Source organism: Miscanthus floridulus, chromosome 17, assembly GCF_019320115.1.
Source record: "Miscanthus floridulus cultivar M001 chromosome 17, ASM1932011v1, whole genome shotgun sequence".
NCBI lineage: Eukaryota > Viridiplantae > Streptophyta > Magnoliopsida > Poales > Poaceae > Miscanthus > Miscanthus floridulus.
The window spans coordinates 92,102,457-92,115,402 of record NC_089596.1 but is presented as its reverse complement, the minus strand read 5'-3'; the positions used below and the strand labels follow the sequence as shown (position 1 = coordinate 92,115,402).

The following is a 12,946-nucleotide window of genomic DNA, read 5'->3' as shown; positions in this document are numbered from 1 at the left end:
TGTTGAGTAAGAAAAAATAAGTACTCTCAAATAGTTGAGGGTACAAATGTTAAGTCTTGGTGAGATGTGTAGTGAAATCCAAAGTAGTTGCTAACACTCGTAGTTGGAGTATTATTGTAGAAAAGCTCCAAAAAAACAGTTGTGGTGTCATCAGTGATGCACGGCATAGTATAGCTTGACATGAGGCTTAAGGAACAGGCAAAATGAGGTTAAAGAGAATTTATACCCGGATTTAACAATGATAGACAACAACAATAACCATTTAAAGTAAGTTAACTCCTAAGACAACAGGTCAAGTGTGCTGCCAAACACATTGACACTAAGTTATATGTTGTAAAGGAGAAAATCCAGAATCATTTTGAAAGCATTGAACACATAAGTACCGAGTAAGTACTTACGGATCCGCTTACCAAAGGCTTACCACCCATAGCATTCAGAGAACACACATTCGACATAGGTTTACGAAAAAGCCTATGATTTTTGGATACTAAGGGCCTAGTTGAGTATCTGTTTCAAAACAGAGAGGTGCATTGTAGCTGTTAAATCTAATGGCAACTGACCGTGACGATGAGGCACGCTCTATGCACTTATCTGTGATGGAATGCAAAAAAAAAAGTTAAGTTTAAGTCATAAGGTGATATCAAGGGAGAGAATATTAGGTTGATCTTCACTAATTTGGCCCAACGGCCAATTGGGCCCTTGATCCGTGCCCTGTTCGGGGGCGTCCAGCCGTTCTTCTGGCTGATGGGCCTCCGTCGCGCAGCGTAATAAATAGGAGGTGGAGGCTGGGGCTCGAGACACGAGGTTCACCGCAGCCGTCAGCGTCTCACCATGTCCGATCTAGAAGGGCGCGCTGTAAGCGACGTGAAGCGCCATCGCCTTCGCCGTCGCCACTGGGCCGCTCCTCCATGTCGCTGCTACGTCGTCGACGGCGTTATGGCCACAACTACCTTTTGGTGAGGTATATTAGCAAGTCCCCTCGGCTAAGTTATGTTTTTACTCAATGATCTACGTCTCTACAAGTACTTTCAGATACATCACAAACAACAAAACAAAACAAGGGCGGCTCAGCGTGATTCAGATATTTGAATTCTAGAAACTGGGGAATCTTGGAATCTACAGCTGCCACAGCCAGTGCCAGTGCCAGTGCCATGCAGCTTACTACAGTACATGCCGCCACACCAGACAATTTGAGATCTCGCGCTGGAGGCTGGACTGACCTCCAGCTCTACTTTTAAATCCATTGGCTTGCGCCACGCCTCAATGCACTGCCGCCGCCGCACGCGGACAAGAAAGTACCTCAGGGCGCGCCGCACGTGCCGCCGGCGCAACTTGGCGCACGCACGCATACTACAATACAACCGGCTACACTACACAACAACCATGGCATGGCAACCGACATTTGAATCAGCTCTGCGTGGGACTCTGATGCCGACAGGCCAGTGGGAGTCAGGGAACGCGTTGGCAATGGCAGTGGCAGGTGGAGGCAGTGTCGGGTGATCAGCAGCGCCGTGCCGTCGGAGGGCGTCGTCTCCTGCCGGCCTCCAGGCGGGGCAGCAGGCTGACGTACTCGAACCAGACCTGGCGGAACACCTTGACGATGCAGTCGTGGTGCTCGTCCGCGTTCAGGGACAGGTAGCACGCCAGCAGCCGCTCCAGCTCCTCCGGCCTTGGAGGCGCGGCGGCGGGCCCGCCGCCGCCCGCGCTCGCGCTCGCGATCATCTCCACCATCGACTCGTGGAACGCGCGCTGCGGGTCCCGCGTCCGCCGCACCACCGCGAGACCCTCCAGCTCCGCCGGCGCCACGGCGGCGGCGGCGCGCCGGGGCGACCGTACGCGCACCCGCGGGGGTGGCATTCTCCCGGAGAAGGACGGCCTCCGACCGCCGCTCACGCTGAGGCGCCGGCTGCTCCGGCGGCGCCGGTGCCGTCTCGCCCCCGCCCCGGCGGCGTCCGTGTCCGACGGTGCCGCGGCGGCTCGCGCGGGGGAGCCGGCGAGGAGGGAGAAGGGGATCAGGCGGCCCAGCGGCGGGAGCTCACGGTCCCCGCCGACGGAGCAGTGGCGGCGGCCGTGCCGGCACGACTTCCGGCGCGCAGCGACGGAGTCGGCAGTGTCGTTGCCGACCGACAGCCGCCGCGGCACGGCGGCGTCGGCCGTGGATCGACGCGGCGGGCTGGACGAGCCTGGCGTGACCGTGGCCGCCGCAGGGGTCGGGCTGGTGCGCTTGGGGAGGAAGGACGACGGGAACGCGGGAGCCGCGGCAGCGGTGTTCTTGGGCGCGGGCGCGCGCTTTGTGGCCGCAACGGGCTTGTCCTTGGCCGCGAGCTTGACGAACCACGAGAGAGGGGAGAATGAGAACGCCTTGCCCTTGCCCTTGCCCTTGCTCCCTCTCTCCCCTCCATCATCTTCCTCGCACCGCGCAGATGGCGCTGCATGCTGCTTCCGAATGCCCCATCTCATGGCTACAATCTAGTTCGTGCTACAATCACTTGGGCGCAAGAAGTTTTGGTGAGCGCAGTGCATGGGACAGGAGGCTAGGGAGGGAGGCGTGTGCGATTTAAAGCTCGTGAATTTTGGCGGTTAGGTGCAGTGCCGGCGTGCCGGTATTGGGACTTGGGCAGGCTCGTTCGAGCTTTCAACACTCACACTCTTCTCGCAGGACAGAGGCAGACAAACGGTGAGTGCTACGGCTAGTAGTAGCAGTACATGACAGAAGGCAGCATCGGAGAATGGAAAGCAGTGAAACAAAGGAGAGGAGAGGAGAGGACAGGCGTGATCTGAAGTTCATGTCTGCACTCTGCTCTGCACGGCAAAGCATGCATGGGTTTTCGAAAGGCCCTGGCGCCTGCCGGCTTGAGGGTTCTCTCTCGGAGTCCGCCGGCGCCGGCCCCCACATTCAGGCAGACACACACTCATGATGCACCCATTCATTAGTCCACAGTCCACCACACCTTTGCGTGCGTCCTTGTACTTTCTGCCGTCCTCTCTGCGTTCAGCCGTTCACCACTGTCGTAGTCCAAGCCTGAGCATGGCCGTGCAGGGGCAGGCATGACTTGTACTCGTACTGAGCTGACTGGGAGAGGAGAGGCAAAGGAAGGAGACAAAGCAGGGGGGGGGGGGGGGGGGGGGGGGGGGGGGGGGGGGGTGGTGGTAGGGGGTGGTGGAAAGTGGCTTGATGGCTGAAAGCTCGGGACCCGGCTCCAACAGCGGGAGCCGGCGACTGGGGCTGTAGTGCTCGTAGGCTGGTACCATGGCTTGCTTGCTTTTGTGCCAATTGTGCTTGCCTGTCTTCAGCAGTCAGTGTACCGCTGCCTCCTCCAGTCCTCCTCCTCCTCCAGCTGCTGTTGCTGTTCATCTTTCTTCAGCCCTTGTTTAGTTCCAGAAGTTGAAATTTGGGCTACTGTAGCACATTCGTTTTTATTTGGCAATTAGTATTCAAACATGGACTAATTAGGCTCAAAACGTTCGTCTCGCAATTTCCCACCAAACTGTGCAATTAGTTTTTTTTTCGTCTACATTTAATGCTCCATGCACGGACCGCAAACATTCGATGTGACAGGTACTGTAGCACTTTTTGGGAATTTGAGGTGTAACTAAACAAGGGCTCAGTCGTTTGAACAAAATGGCTTTCGTCCACTGCACGCCGGAATCACCAGTTGCCACTGTGACGGCTACCAAGAAACTAACTGTTGCCGTAAAATTCTGCAGTAATCTCTTTTGCATTGAGATGTACTACTACTAGCAATTTAACCTGTACTACTAGCGCTGGGTAAAGCATTGTTGACTGTTTTTTTGGCACAGTAAGGGGTGTTTGTTCCATGGACTAAATTTTAGTCCATGTCACATCGAATGTTCAGATGCTATTTAGGATAACTAAATATGAGTTAATTATAAAACTAATTACATAGATGGAGACTAATTTACGAGACGAATTTATTAAGCCTAATTAATTCGCCATTAGCATATATTTACTGTAGCACCATATTGTCAAATCATGGACTAATTAGGCTTAAAAATTCGTCTCGCAAATTAGCCACAATCTGTGCAATTAGTTATTTTTTTCGTCTATATTTAATACTTCATGCATATGTCCAAACATTCGATAAGACATGGACTAAAATTTTCCAGTAGAACCAAACACGCCCTAACAGCTTCAGATTTGAACCGAAGTCTAGGTCCTTTTTTCTTTCTTTTGCTTTTGCTACTGCTCCAGGTAGGCGTGCCTGTCCATGATGTCTGGGCTGTACGGCAGGTGAATGCTCTGTCATGCTTGATGCTTTTGCCTCGTAGTAGTAGGACACTAGGGACCTGTCATTGGCCTTGCCCTCCATGCTGCTCTGAATGGCTGCCTGAATTAACAATCTGAGTGGCGCTCTTCCTGAGATGGAGCGTGTCCTGTCCTGCACGATGCCGTCCACGATGTCGCGCTGAGAATTGGCCACTTGGGTGCCTTGCTCTGAACTTGCGATGGCTGCTCGTTGATGAGTTCCAAAAGGGTAAGGGCCTTTCCTTCATGTGCTGTTTCGCCACCAGCGAGTGCGAAGAAGAGCCTAGTCTGAATTCTAAGCTGTGTTGCTGTTGCCCAAGGTAGTAGATGTGTCTCATTCTTAAGAGAAAACGGCGCGACCTCTGAATCATTCCTTCACTTCAGGGCAGTCCAAATACTACAAGCTACATATAGTTTTTATACCTATTAATTTTTATATAGGCACTACGTATAGAAACCATGGTCCAAATTGATAGTTTTAACAAAATATTTTTTTATCCAATCACATGCATTCTCTCTCAATTCTCTACCAATGTCTTTGTTCTCGTGTAGACATGGTTACTGACTTAGACCCGGTTTCTATGATTTTTGCTCTCTCTCTTAAATAACTAGCTTGTCACATCAGCAAAACGCTTAGGTGGCAGTACAATTAATGTTCATAGAAACTATGGTGATTTCTACGTTGAGAGTGCACTCACAGGCCATTTTCACCATCGGCAGACAGAAAGAGGGCCTTGCCTGAATTATCTGTGTGCCATTATAAAAGATGGTCATGGCCTACAGGTCACTAAAAAGTTCGAACGCGCCTAGGTGCCACTGCGCTAAACGTTTTTGCCTTCCACACCATTCCGTCAACATCTGCTGCTAACGGTGTCAAATGGAGCTGCAAAAAGTCAGAACTGCCCTCTGGCTAGAGTACCTTGCTAAAAGTTGTGTTTTCCTCCTATGCCACTCCCTGGTCCCGTGGCTTTGGCATTCCTCTGATAATGTCAACTTGGGATTTAATTAGCCGCTAATCTGAAGCGCAAATGACCTTGACCCTTAATGAAAGTTGTAGAGCTCGGAGAGAATGACAACTTTGTTGCGGGCGGCACAGACCGAATCGAAGTGAAATATTCTCTCCATCCCATAATAGATGACGTGATGGAAAGCGTGCATGACAAACTTTTTCAACTTTGACTAGGTTTGTAGAAAATATGTGCAACATTTATATATTCAAATAAGTTTATTATAAAAGTATATTCAACTATCTATCTAATGATACTAATTATGTATTATAAATATAAATATTCTTTTATATATAATTGGTTAAAATTGGAAAAAGTTGTCTTCTCGACAAACGAGAACGACTTTTATTTTGGGACGGAGGGAGTATACCACAAATGAGATTCTAAGGCCCTGTTCGTTTCTCTTATAATCCGTACTTTTCAGCTTATTTTTTTAATCGAAACATTGTTTTCTCTCTCACAAAATCAGTCGGAACAGTAATTCGTCTTTTTTTTTTACGAAGCGAACGGGGCCTATGCCTATCCGGGCGCTAGGTATTCGGCAGAATGCCGCGTGTCCGCATGCACTCTGAGGAAAAAGGTTGTGCCACGTGAACTAGGAAAAGGTTGCTGTACCCACTTCCATTTTTGCTTTGTATAAATATATCTCTGTTTGTAGTAAAAGGTTTACTGTTATCATTGTAAATATTTCACCATTGCCTATTCTGCCATCCTAATGTTCTGAACGAAATTAGCCTTGATTCTTGTGGCAAATAACATCCCATTAAAAAAAATCTAAGTACCTGTAGGGGCAGCCGGACAAGGTATGGACAACTCATGCCTTGTTGACAATTTCTTCCTCTGCTTTCTGGTACACACGTTTGTATTCTGTGTTCATCACGGATGCAGTGCAGCTGACTGCACCAGCCAGATGCCCGGGAGCTGCTGGCGCCCATGTCCAGCACCTCCTTGGCGGCGTCGACGATGGTCTTCACGACCCCCGGTAGACGATGACAAAATGTGTTTAGTCCTCGAACTGATTGCAGGCGGACTTGATTCAGTTCGTTGGGAATGAACGCAGCTGCGGACGGCGTCGAGTATATTGTGTTCCTCATCACGAATAATGTTTCGATAGAAAAAAAAAGCATTGGAATCAAAATGATTTTTCCTTGTCTAATGAGTGCGACTAATAACGGCCGGCCAGGATCTGAAGCAGCAAGCTCATTCCACACATCGATCAGTCCCGGCAGGCACCAGTCGATGTCGAAGCCATCGTGCTCGCCGGGTCCGTGGCCGTCCCCGTACCGGTCGGGGTGCCTGTCCGGCCGGCGCAGGATCATCTTGGTCACGTCCATCATCCTCAGCCGCACGCCGTTCCTCCTCGCGTCCTCCGCCGCCGCCGCGAACTCGTCCACCTGCGCCCCGTAGAAGTCGACCTCCGGCTCCGACATCTCCGGAGGGGATCAGCTTCTCCACCGTGCCACCGACGCCGGAACATCCCGTTCGTCGGGCCGCCGCCGATCTGCTCTCTGCCATGCCGCAGGCTCGCGTGGCCGGGAGGCCACGGGCCATCGCAGCGCGAGCTGAGGCCCCTCGCGGGTGCGGCCTCGCCCCCGTGACCGCTGGCGGGCACCGGCCGGTATTTGGCCAGCCGAGCTCGATCCCCTGCAGCTGCGTCTGTTGAAGAAGAAGGACTGCGCCCGCGATAGAAACGATGGCGTGAGCGAGCAGGGTCGTGGCGGCGCGAGCAGCGGGCGGATTGGTGTAACGACAGAGGTAGCTACAATAGTTCTATGATCCAACAGTCTACTGACAAGATACAGAGATCGGCGGTAATGGAGGTCGCCGGCTTTCTCGAGCCGCAGCTCGCCGCCTAAGTCCGACGCCAACCAAGACGAACGAACTAGCCTCTCTCGTTCTCCTTTTCTACTCCTGACTTACAGCTGTTGTGGGAACAACGACTCACCCGATGCAACGGGCCTGCTGGTCACCCATTCTGAGCCAGCATATTTCGCACTGGGCCTCCTTTCCCTCTTCGGCTTTGGGCTTTTCAGGCTTGACAGCTTGTCAGCGGACCGGACCGTGACATCACCCCTTCCATTAGCAACGGCTTGTCCCCAAGCCGTGAACTTTGGAAACCTCTGGAGCAAATCATCTTCATCTTCCCAGGTGGCCATCTCAGCTAGTGACTCCACCCACTTGATCAACAATTGATGGTAGATACGGTTGTTTCTTGTAATGGCCCGACGATCCAAGACCAAATGTGGAGTCTGCACAGAAGGATGATCTGCAGGTAATGGTGAGAAGACAATAACACCGGTACCTTTGACAGGCTTCAGGAGTGAAACGTGGAAAACGTTATGCACTGAAGAGCCTGGAGGTAGTTTCAGCTTGTAAGTAACATCACCAATTTTAGCTTCCACTTGATATGGCCCGAAGTATCTGAAAGAGAGTTTGGGGCTAACCCGAGAGACAACTGAGCCTTGAACATATGGTTGAAGCTTGAGCCATACACGGTCACCCACCTAAAACTCACGTTCACTGCAGTGTTTATCAGCTTGGTGCTTCATCCTTTGCTGGGCACGCAACAGATGTTGCTGAAGGATGGAATTAACATATTTCCTCTGTTGAAGCCACTGATCAAGATCGGGAATTAGACAGTCTTGATCCGGGTCAATGCCGAAGTGGTTGGGTTGATGACCATACAACACTTCAAACGGTGAATGTTGCAAAGAAGAATGGTGGCAGGTATTGTACCAGAACTCCGCCAAGTGCAACCACTGGGACCATTTGTGAGGGTAGGCGTGTATAAAACATCTGAGATAAGTTTCAATACACTGATTGCCCCGCTCGGTCTGTCCATCACTTTGCGGATGGTAAGCTGAACTCATGCACAGTTGAGTACCAGTAAGTTTGAATAGCTCCTTCCATAGAAGACTGGTGAAAATCTTATCCCTGTCCAAAACTATGGCTGTAGGCATACCATGTAGCTTGTAAATATGTTCCATATACTGTTGCGCCATAGTGATTACAGAAAAAGGATGTTTCAGCTTCACAAAGTGAGAATACTTCGAGAACTTGTCAACCACCACTAAGATACAGTTATAGCCTGACGAAAGTGGGAGACCTTCAATAAAGTCCATGGTTACCACAGTCCATGCTTGAGATGGCACAGACAAAGGTTGGAGCAACCCGGGATAAGGGACACGTTCAATTTTGGCCTGTTGACAGACAGCACATTCCGATACAAAGACTTTGATAGTAATCTTCATATGTGGCCAGTAGAAGAGATTACTCACTCTATGGTAGGTGACCAAGAACCCAGAATGACCACCGATGGGGGTAGCATGCAGCTGTTCAGTAACCTTAGTCTGAAACTCAGTAGAGTGCCCCAACCAAATAACCCCTTTGTATTTGATGATACCATTTTGCAGACTGAAGTTGCCCGAGGGATTTTGTAGAGCTAGTGAGCTTAACATCTTTTGTGCAACTGCATTTGAGTCGTAACTGAGCTATAAGTTTTGAAGCCACAGAGGTTGAGCCACAGTAATAGCATTGAGATCAGCAGCAGGATGTGGAGCTCGTGACAAGGTGTCGGCGGCAGAATTAGTGGTGCCCTTCTTGTAACTGATCTTATATTGGTAACTCATCAACTTGGTCAAAACTTTTTGTTGCCAATATGTATGAAGTTGCTGATCAGAGAGATGGGTGAGGCTCTTATGATCGGTATGGATGACAAACTCCGCAGGTTGCAAATGAGCCTTCCACTGATCTATGGCCAGCAAAATAGCCAAACTTTCCTTCTCATAGGTGGACAACCCTTGTGTCTTGGACCCCAAAGCTTTGCTGACGTAAGCGATTGGATGTCCATCCTGTTGCAGAACTGCCCCTATGCCTATTTCAGATGCATCTGTTTCAATGACAAATGTCTGCAAAAATGGGAAGTGCAAGAACTGGAGTAGAGATCAGAGACTTCTTAAGCAGTTGAAAAGCCTCTTCACAGATAGCCGTCCAGAGAAAGACCTTGCCCTTTTTAAGAAGATCAGTAAGTGGTCTGGCTATCATACCGAAGTTCTTCACAAATCACCTATAATAGCCGGCTAAACCCAAAAAGTTCCTGACATCTTTGACAGATTGTGGTGAAGGCCAAGTCTGAACATCTCTAATTTTGGCTGGGTCAGTAGAAACTCCATTAGGACTGAGAACATGACCTAAATAAGAGAGTTTTTGCTGGGCAAATGAGCACTTAGACAATCTGACTTTGAACTGATGGTTCTGGAGCAACTGGAAAACCAGCTGTACATGGTGCACATGTTCTGTATATGTCTTGCTATAAATCAATATGTCATCAATGAACACCACGACACATTTCCTCAGGAGTGGAGCTAAAACATGATTCATAATAGATTGGAAGGTGGCTGGTGCACCTGTGAGACCATATGGCATGACCAAGTATTCATAGTGACCATGATGTGTTTGAAATGCTGTCTTGTACTAATCTTCAGGAGTGACTAAGATTTGGTGGAAGCCAGACCTTAAGTCTAATGTGGTGAACCATGCAGCTCCATAAAGCTCCTCAAAAAGTTCTTCAACAATGGGCATAGGAAATTTATTTTTGACTGTATAAGCATTGAGCCTTCTATAGTCAACACATAGTCGCCATTCACCAGATTTCTTTTTGACCAAAAGGGCAGGAGAGGCAAATGGACTGGTACTTTCTTGTATCATGTTGGATTTCAGCAAATGAGCTACTTGTTTTTGAATCTCGTCCTTCTGAGATGGAGTGTATCGATATGGTTTAAGTCTGAAGGGTTGAACGCCAGGAACCAAAGGAATGGAATGTGTGAGAGTGCCGCTGAGAGAAGTACTAGAAGGCTCGTCAAATAAATCAGCAAACTGAGTGACTAACTCCTGAATTTCAGGTGGTATTGTCTGTGCAACTGGTTCAGCAGACTGTTCAGCAGAATATAGCTCCACAATACCCCAAACTAAATCTTGTTTCTCCATTGCTATGAGCTGATTCAAAGTTATCTCATTAACAGTAGCTACAGCATCTTGAACCCCATGCAGCCGAATAGTGGAATTCTGGTGGTGCAAACTAAGCCACTTCTCCTTCCATTGAATTTGCATAGGACTAAACGTTTCAAGCCATTCCATGCCTAATATAGCATCATAGCACTGCAGAGGAAGAATTTTGAAGGTTGTAGTAAACATGACTCCTTGGGCTGTCCAAGAGCAATTGACCACCTCATGGGAGCAGACAAGGGTGGCACCATCAGCTACCTTGACTGACATGGAGTGTTTTAAGGGAGTCCAGGGATGCAAATCAGCTGCCATGTGCTCACTAATGAAGTTGTGAGAACTACCAGAATCCACAAGAATAATAGCAGGTTTCTGATGAATATAAGCATGAATCTTCAGTGTGTGAGCTGCACAAGTACCTTTAACAGCCTGGTCAGAAAGAGCCATCAGTTCATCAGGATCTGAATCAGAAGTAGATTGATGATAGCAATCAGTAGAGTTTCCCCAGAAGTGCCAAACTTCTTCTATGACATTTAATGGAACGGTAGCTGGACACTTGTGTTGGGGTCCCCATTTGCCACCACACTTGAAATAGAGTCCTCTAGCTTTCCTATAAGTCATCAGTGCAGATAGCTTCTCATCAGGCTTGGCAATTGGTTCGGAAGCTGATGATTTAGGAATCCAAGGCTGAGCTGGAACTATCCCAGAAGGTGTTGTGGCCCTGACGACAACTTTGTGAGAGCCAGAATTGTCCAGTTTTTTGAAATCGCGGACGACAGGTCCAGCTAGGATTTCTTCCTGCAAAATGGCAAGAGAGCTCGCAGTATCGAGGTCTTTTGGTTTGTGTAATAAAAGAGCTGCTCGAATTTCAAGTTTCAGACCATCTATGAATTTGCTGGTGAGTATAGCAGGATTAACGAGTGGATCATGGGCAAGCAACTGATGCATGAGATCATCAAACAGAGTGATATATTCTACCACAGTTCCAATTTGCTTGACATGGAAAAATTGGCAAATAAAGTGATTAAACTGATCCCTGTCAAATCGATCCACTACCAATTGACAGAGATGCTCCCAGGTACATTTCTTAAGATTAAGCTCTATGGTTTGCATCCAAAAGGCAGCGGTACCAGTGAAATTTATGGTGGCTAACTTGACCCAATTCTCAGGAGGGACCTCATACAGATCAAAATAGGCATCACATTGCTTAATCCAGAACTTGGGACTAGTACCGCTAAATTTAGGAAAATCCAACTGAGGCATAGCAGGACTCATATGAGAGCACGAGCCGTACGAAGTATGATGATGGAATGCAAAACCAGAGTGAGGATGAGGATGGGGACGAGGGGATCCATTTTGCGTACCATTGGCCGGAGGTGGTTTGAGGGTGTATACGACCCCCGAACCATCGCTTCGGTGGTGGTTTTCATCGCCGTGGCCAATCGGCCCAGATGCCGCCTTTGGAGAGGATGGGACCAGATGAGCGAACCTCGGCACCTTGAGGGAAGCGGATCCAGCGTGAGCGTGATGAGGAGTAGCCGGAGTTAAAGTAGACTTGAGCTCGTCGAGTTGCTGGCGAAGGTTGTCGACGCAGTCGCGCAGATCCGCAACCTGGCCATCGACCTTGGGCCGGCAGCGCTCGAACTCGGCCTTCGCGGCGGTAAGCTCGGCCACCGACTCGTGAACCTCGCGAAGGCAATGGTTGTTCTCGGAAATCCCCTTCGATTGCGCATCAAGCTTGGTGAGAATCAACGCGAGCTGATCTTCAACCTTCATCGTCACTTGCAGGCGGGTACGGTGCTCGTGAGCCAGTATGTCCGATTGCCAAAATCGATTTGCTGACCCGATAGACCGGCTCGGACCTATGAATTCGCACAATCGACACCGAGGTGGATCGTGGAACTCTGCCAACGGGGATTACAGTCGTGATCGAAGCAGCTCGAAGCCGGCGAATCAGGACGCGGAACAGGGTGGATTAGGGTGGGAACGAAGTGGACCGAACTGAGTCTGATACTAGATGTAACGACAGAGGTAGCTACGATAGTTATATTTAGGATCCAACGGTCTAGTGACAAGATACAGAGATCGACGGTAATGGAGGTCGCCGGCTTTCTCGATCCGCAGCTCGCCGCCTAAGTCCGACGCCAACCAAGACGAACGAACTAGCCTCTGTCGTTCCCCTTTTCTACTCCTGGCTTACAACTGTAGTGGGAACAGCGGCTCACCCAATGCAACGGGCCTGCTGGTCACCCATTCTGGGCCAGCATATTTCGCACTAGGCCTCCTTTCCCTCTTCGGCTTTAGGCTTCTCAGGCTTGACAGCTTGTCAGCGGGCCGGACCGTGACAATTGGGTGAAGGAATAGAGAGGAAGGAGAGGACAAGGTACGAGAGGGTAGGGGTATTTTGGACATTTTTACTGACCGGATCCATGTGTTAGGGCAGCTAAACGGTTGAAAACTGGACGGAAAGGGGACAGAATGGCTTATGCGACAAAAAAAAAAGTTTAGCGCAGTGATAACTAGGTGCGTTCAAACTTTTTAGTGGCATATAGATCACAACCATCTTTTATAACGGCACACAGGTAAAACAACCATCTTTTATAACGGCACACAGGTAAAACCCTCTTGTATCCTAAGCAGTGGCCCTGGTAGATGCGTCCGTATCTGTCTA

The 12,946-nt window shown here is 49.4% G+C and overlaps 2 protein-coding genes across 2 annotated transcripts; both read right to left on the bottom strand.

Moving 5' to 3' along the window:
* Positions 1–1,211: 1,211 nt before the first annotated feature.
* Positions 1,212–2,460, bottom strand: LOC136515978 (transcription repressor OFP1-like). Its single transcript, XM_066509411.1, has one exon. The coding sequence runs from the start codon at positions 2,458–2,460 to the stop codon at positions 1,501–1,503; it is 960 nt and encodes a 319-aa protein (XP_066365508.1). The 3' UTR covers positions 1,212–1,500.
* Positions 2,461–8,765: 6,305 nt separating this feature from the next.
* Positions 8,766–12,051, bottom strand: LOC136515977 (uncharacterized). The gene is made up of 4 exons (XM_066509410.1): positions 11,773–12,051; positions 9,788–11,268; positions 9,514–9,583; positions 8,766–9,182 (listed from the first exon to the last, which is right to left on the bottom strand). Exons 1-4 carry the CDS (start codon positions 12,049–12,051, stop codon positions 8,766–8,768), a joined length of 2,247 nt encoding a protein of 748 aa, XP_066365507.1.
* Positions 12,052–12,946: the final 895 nt, after the last annotated feature.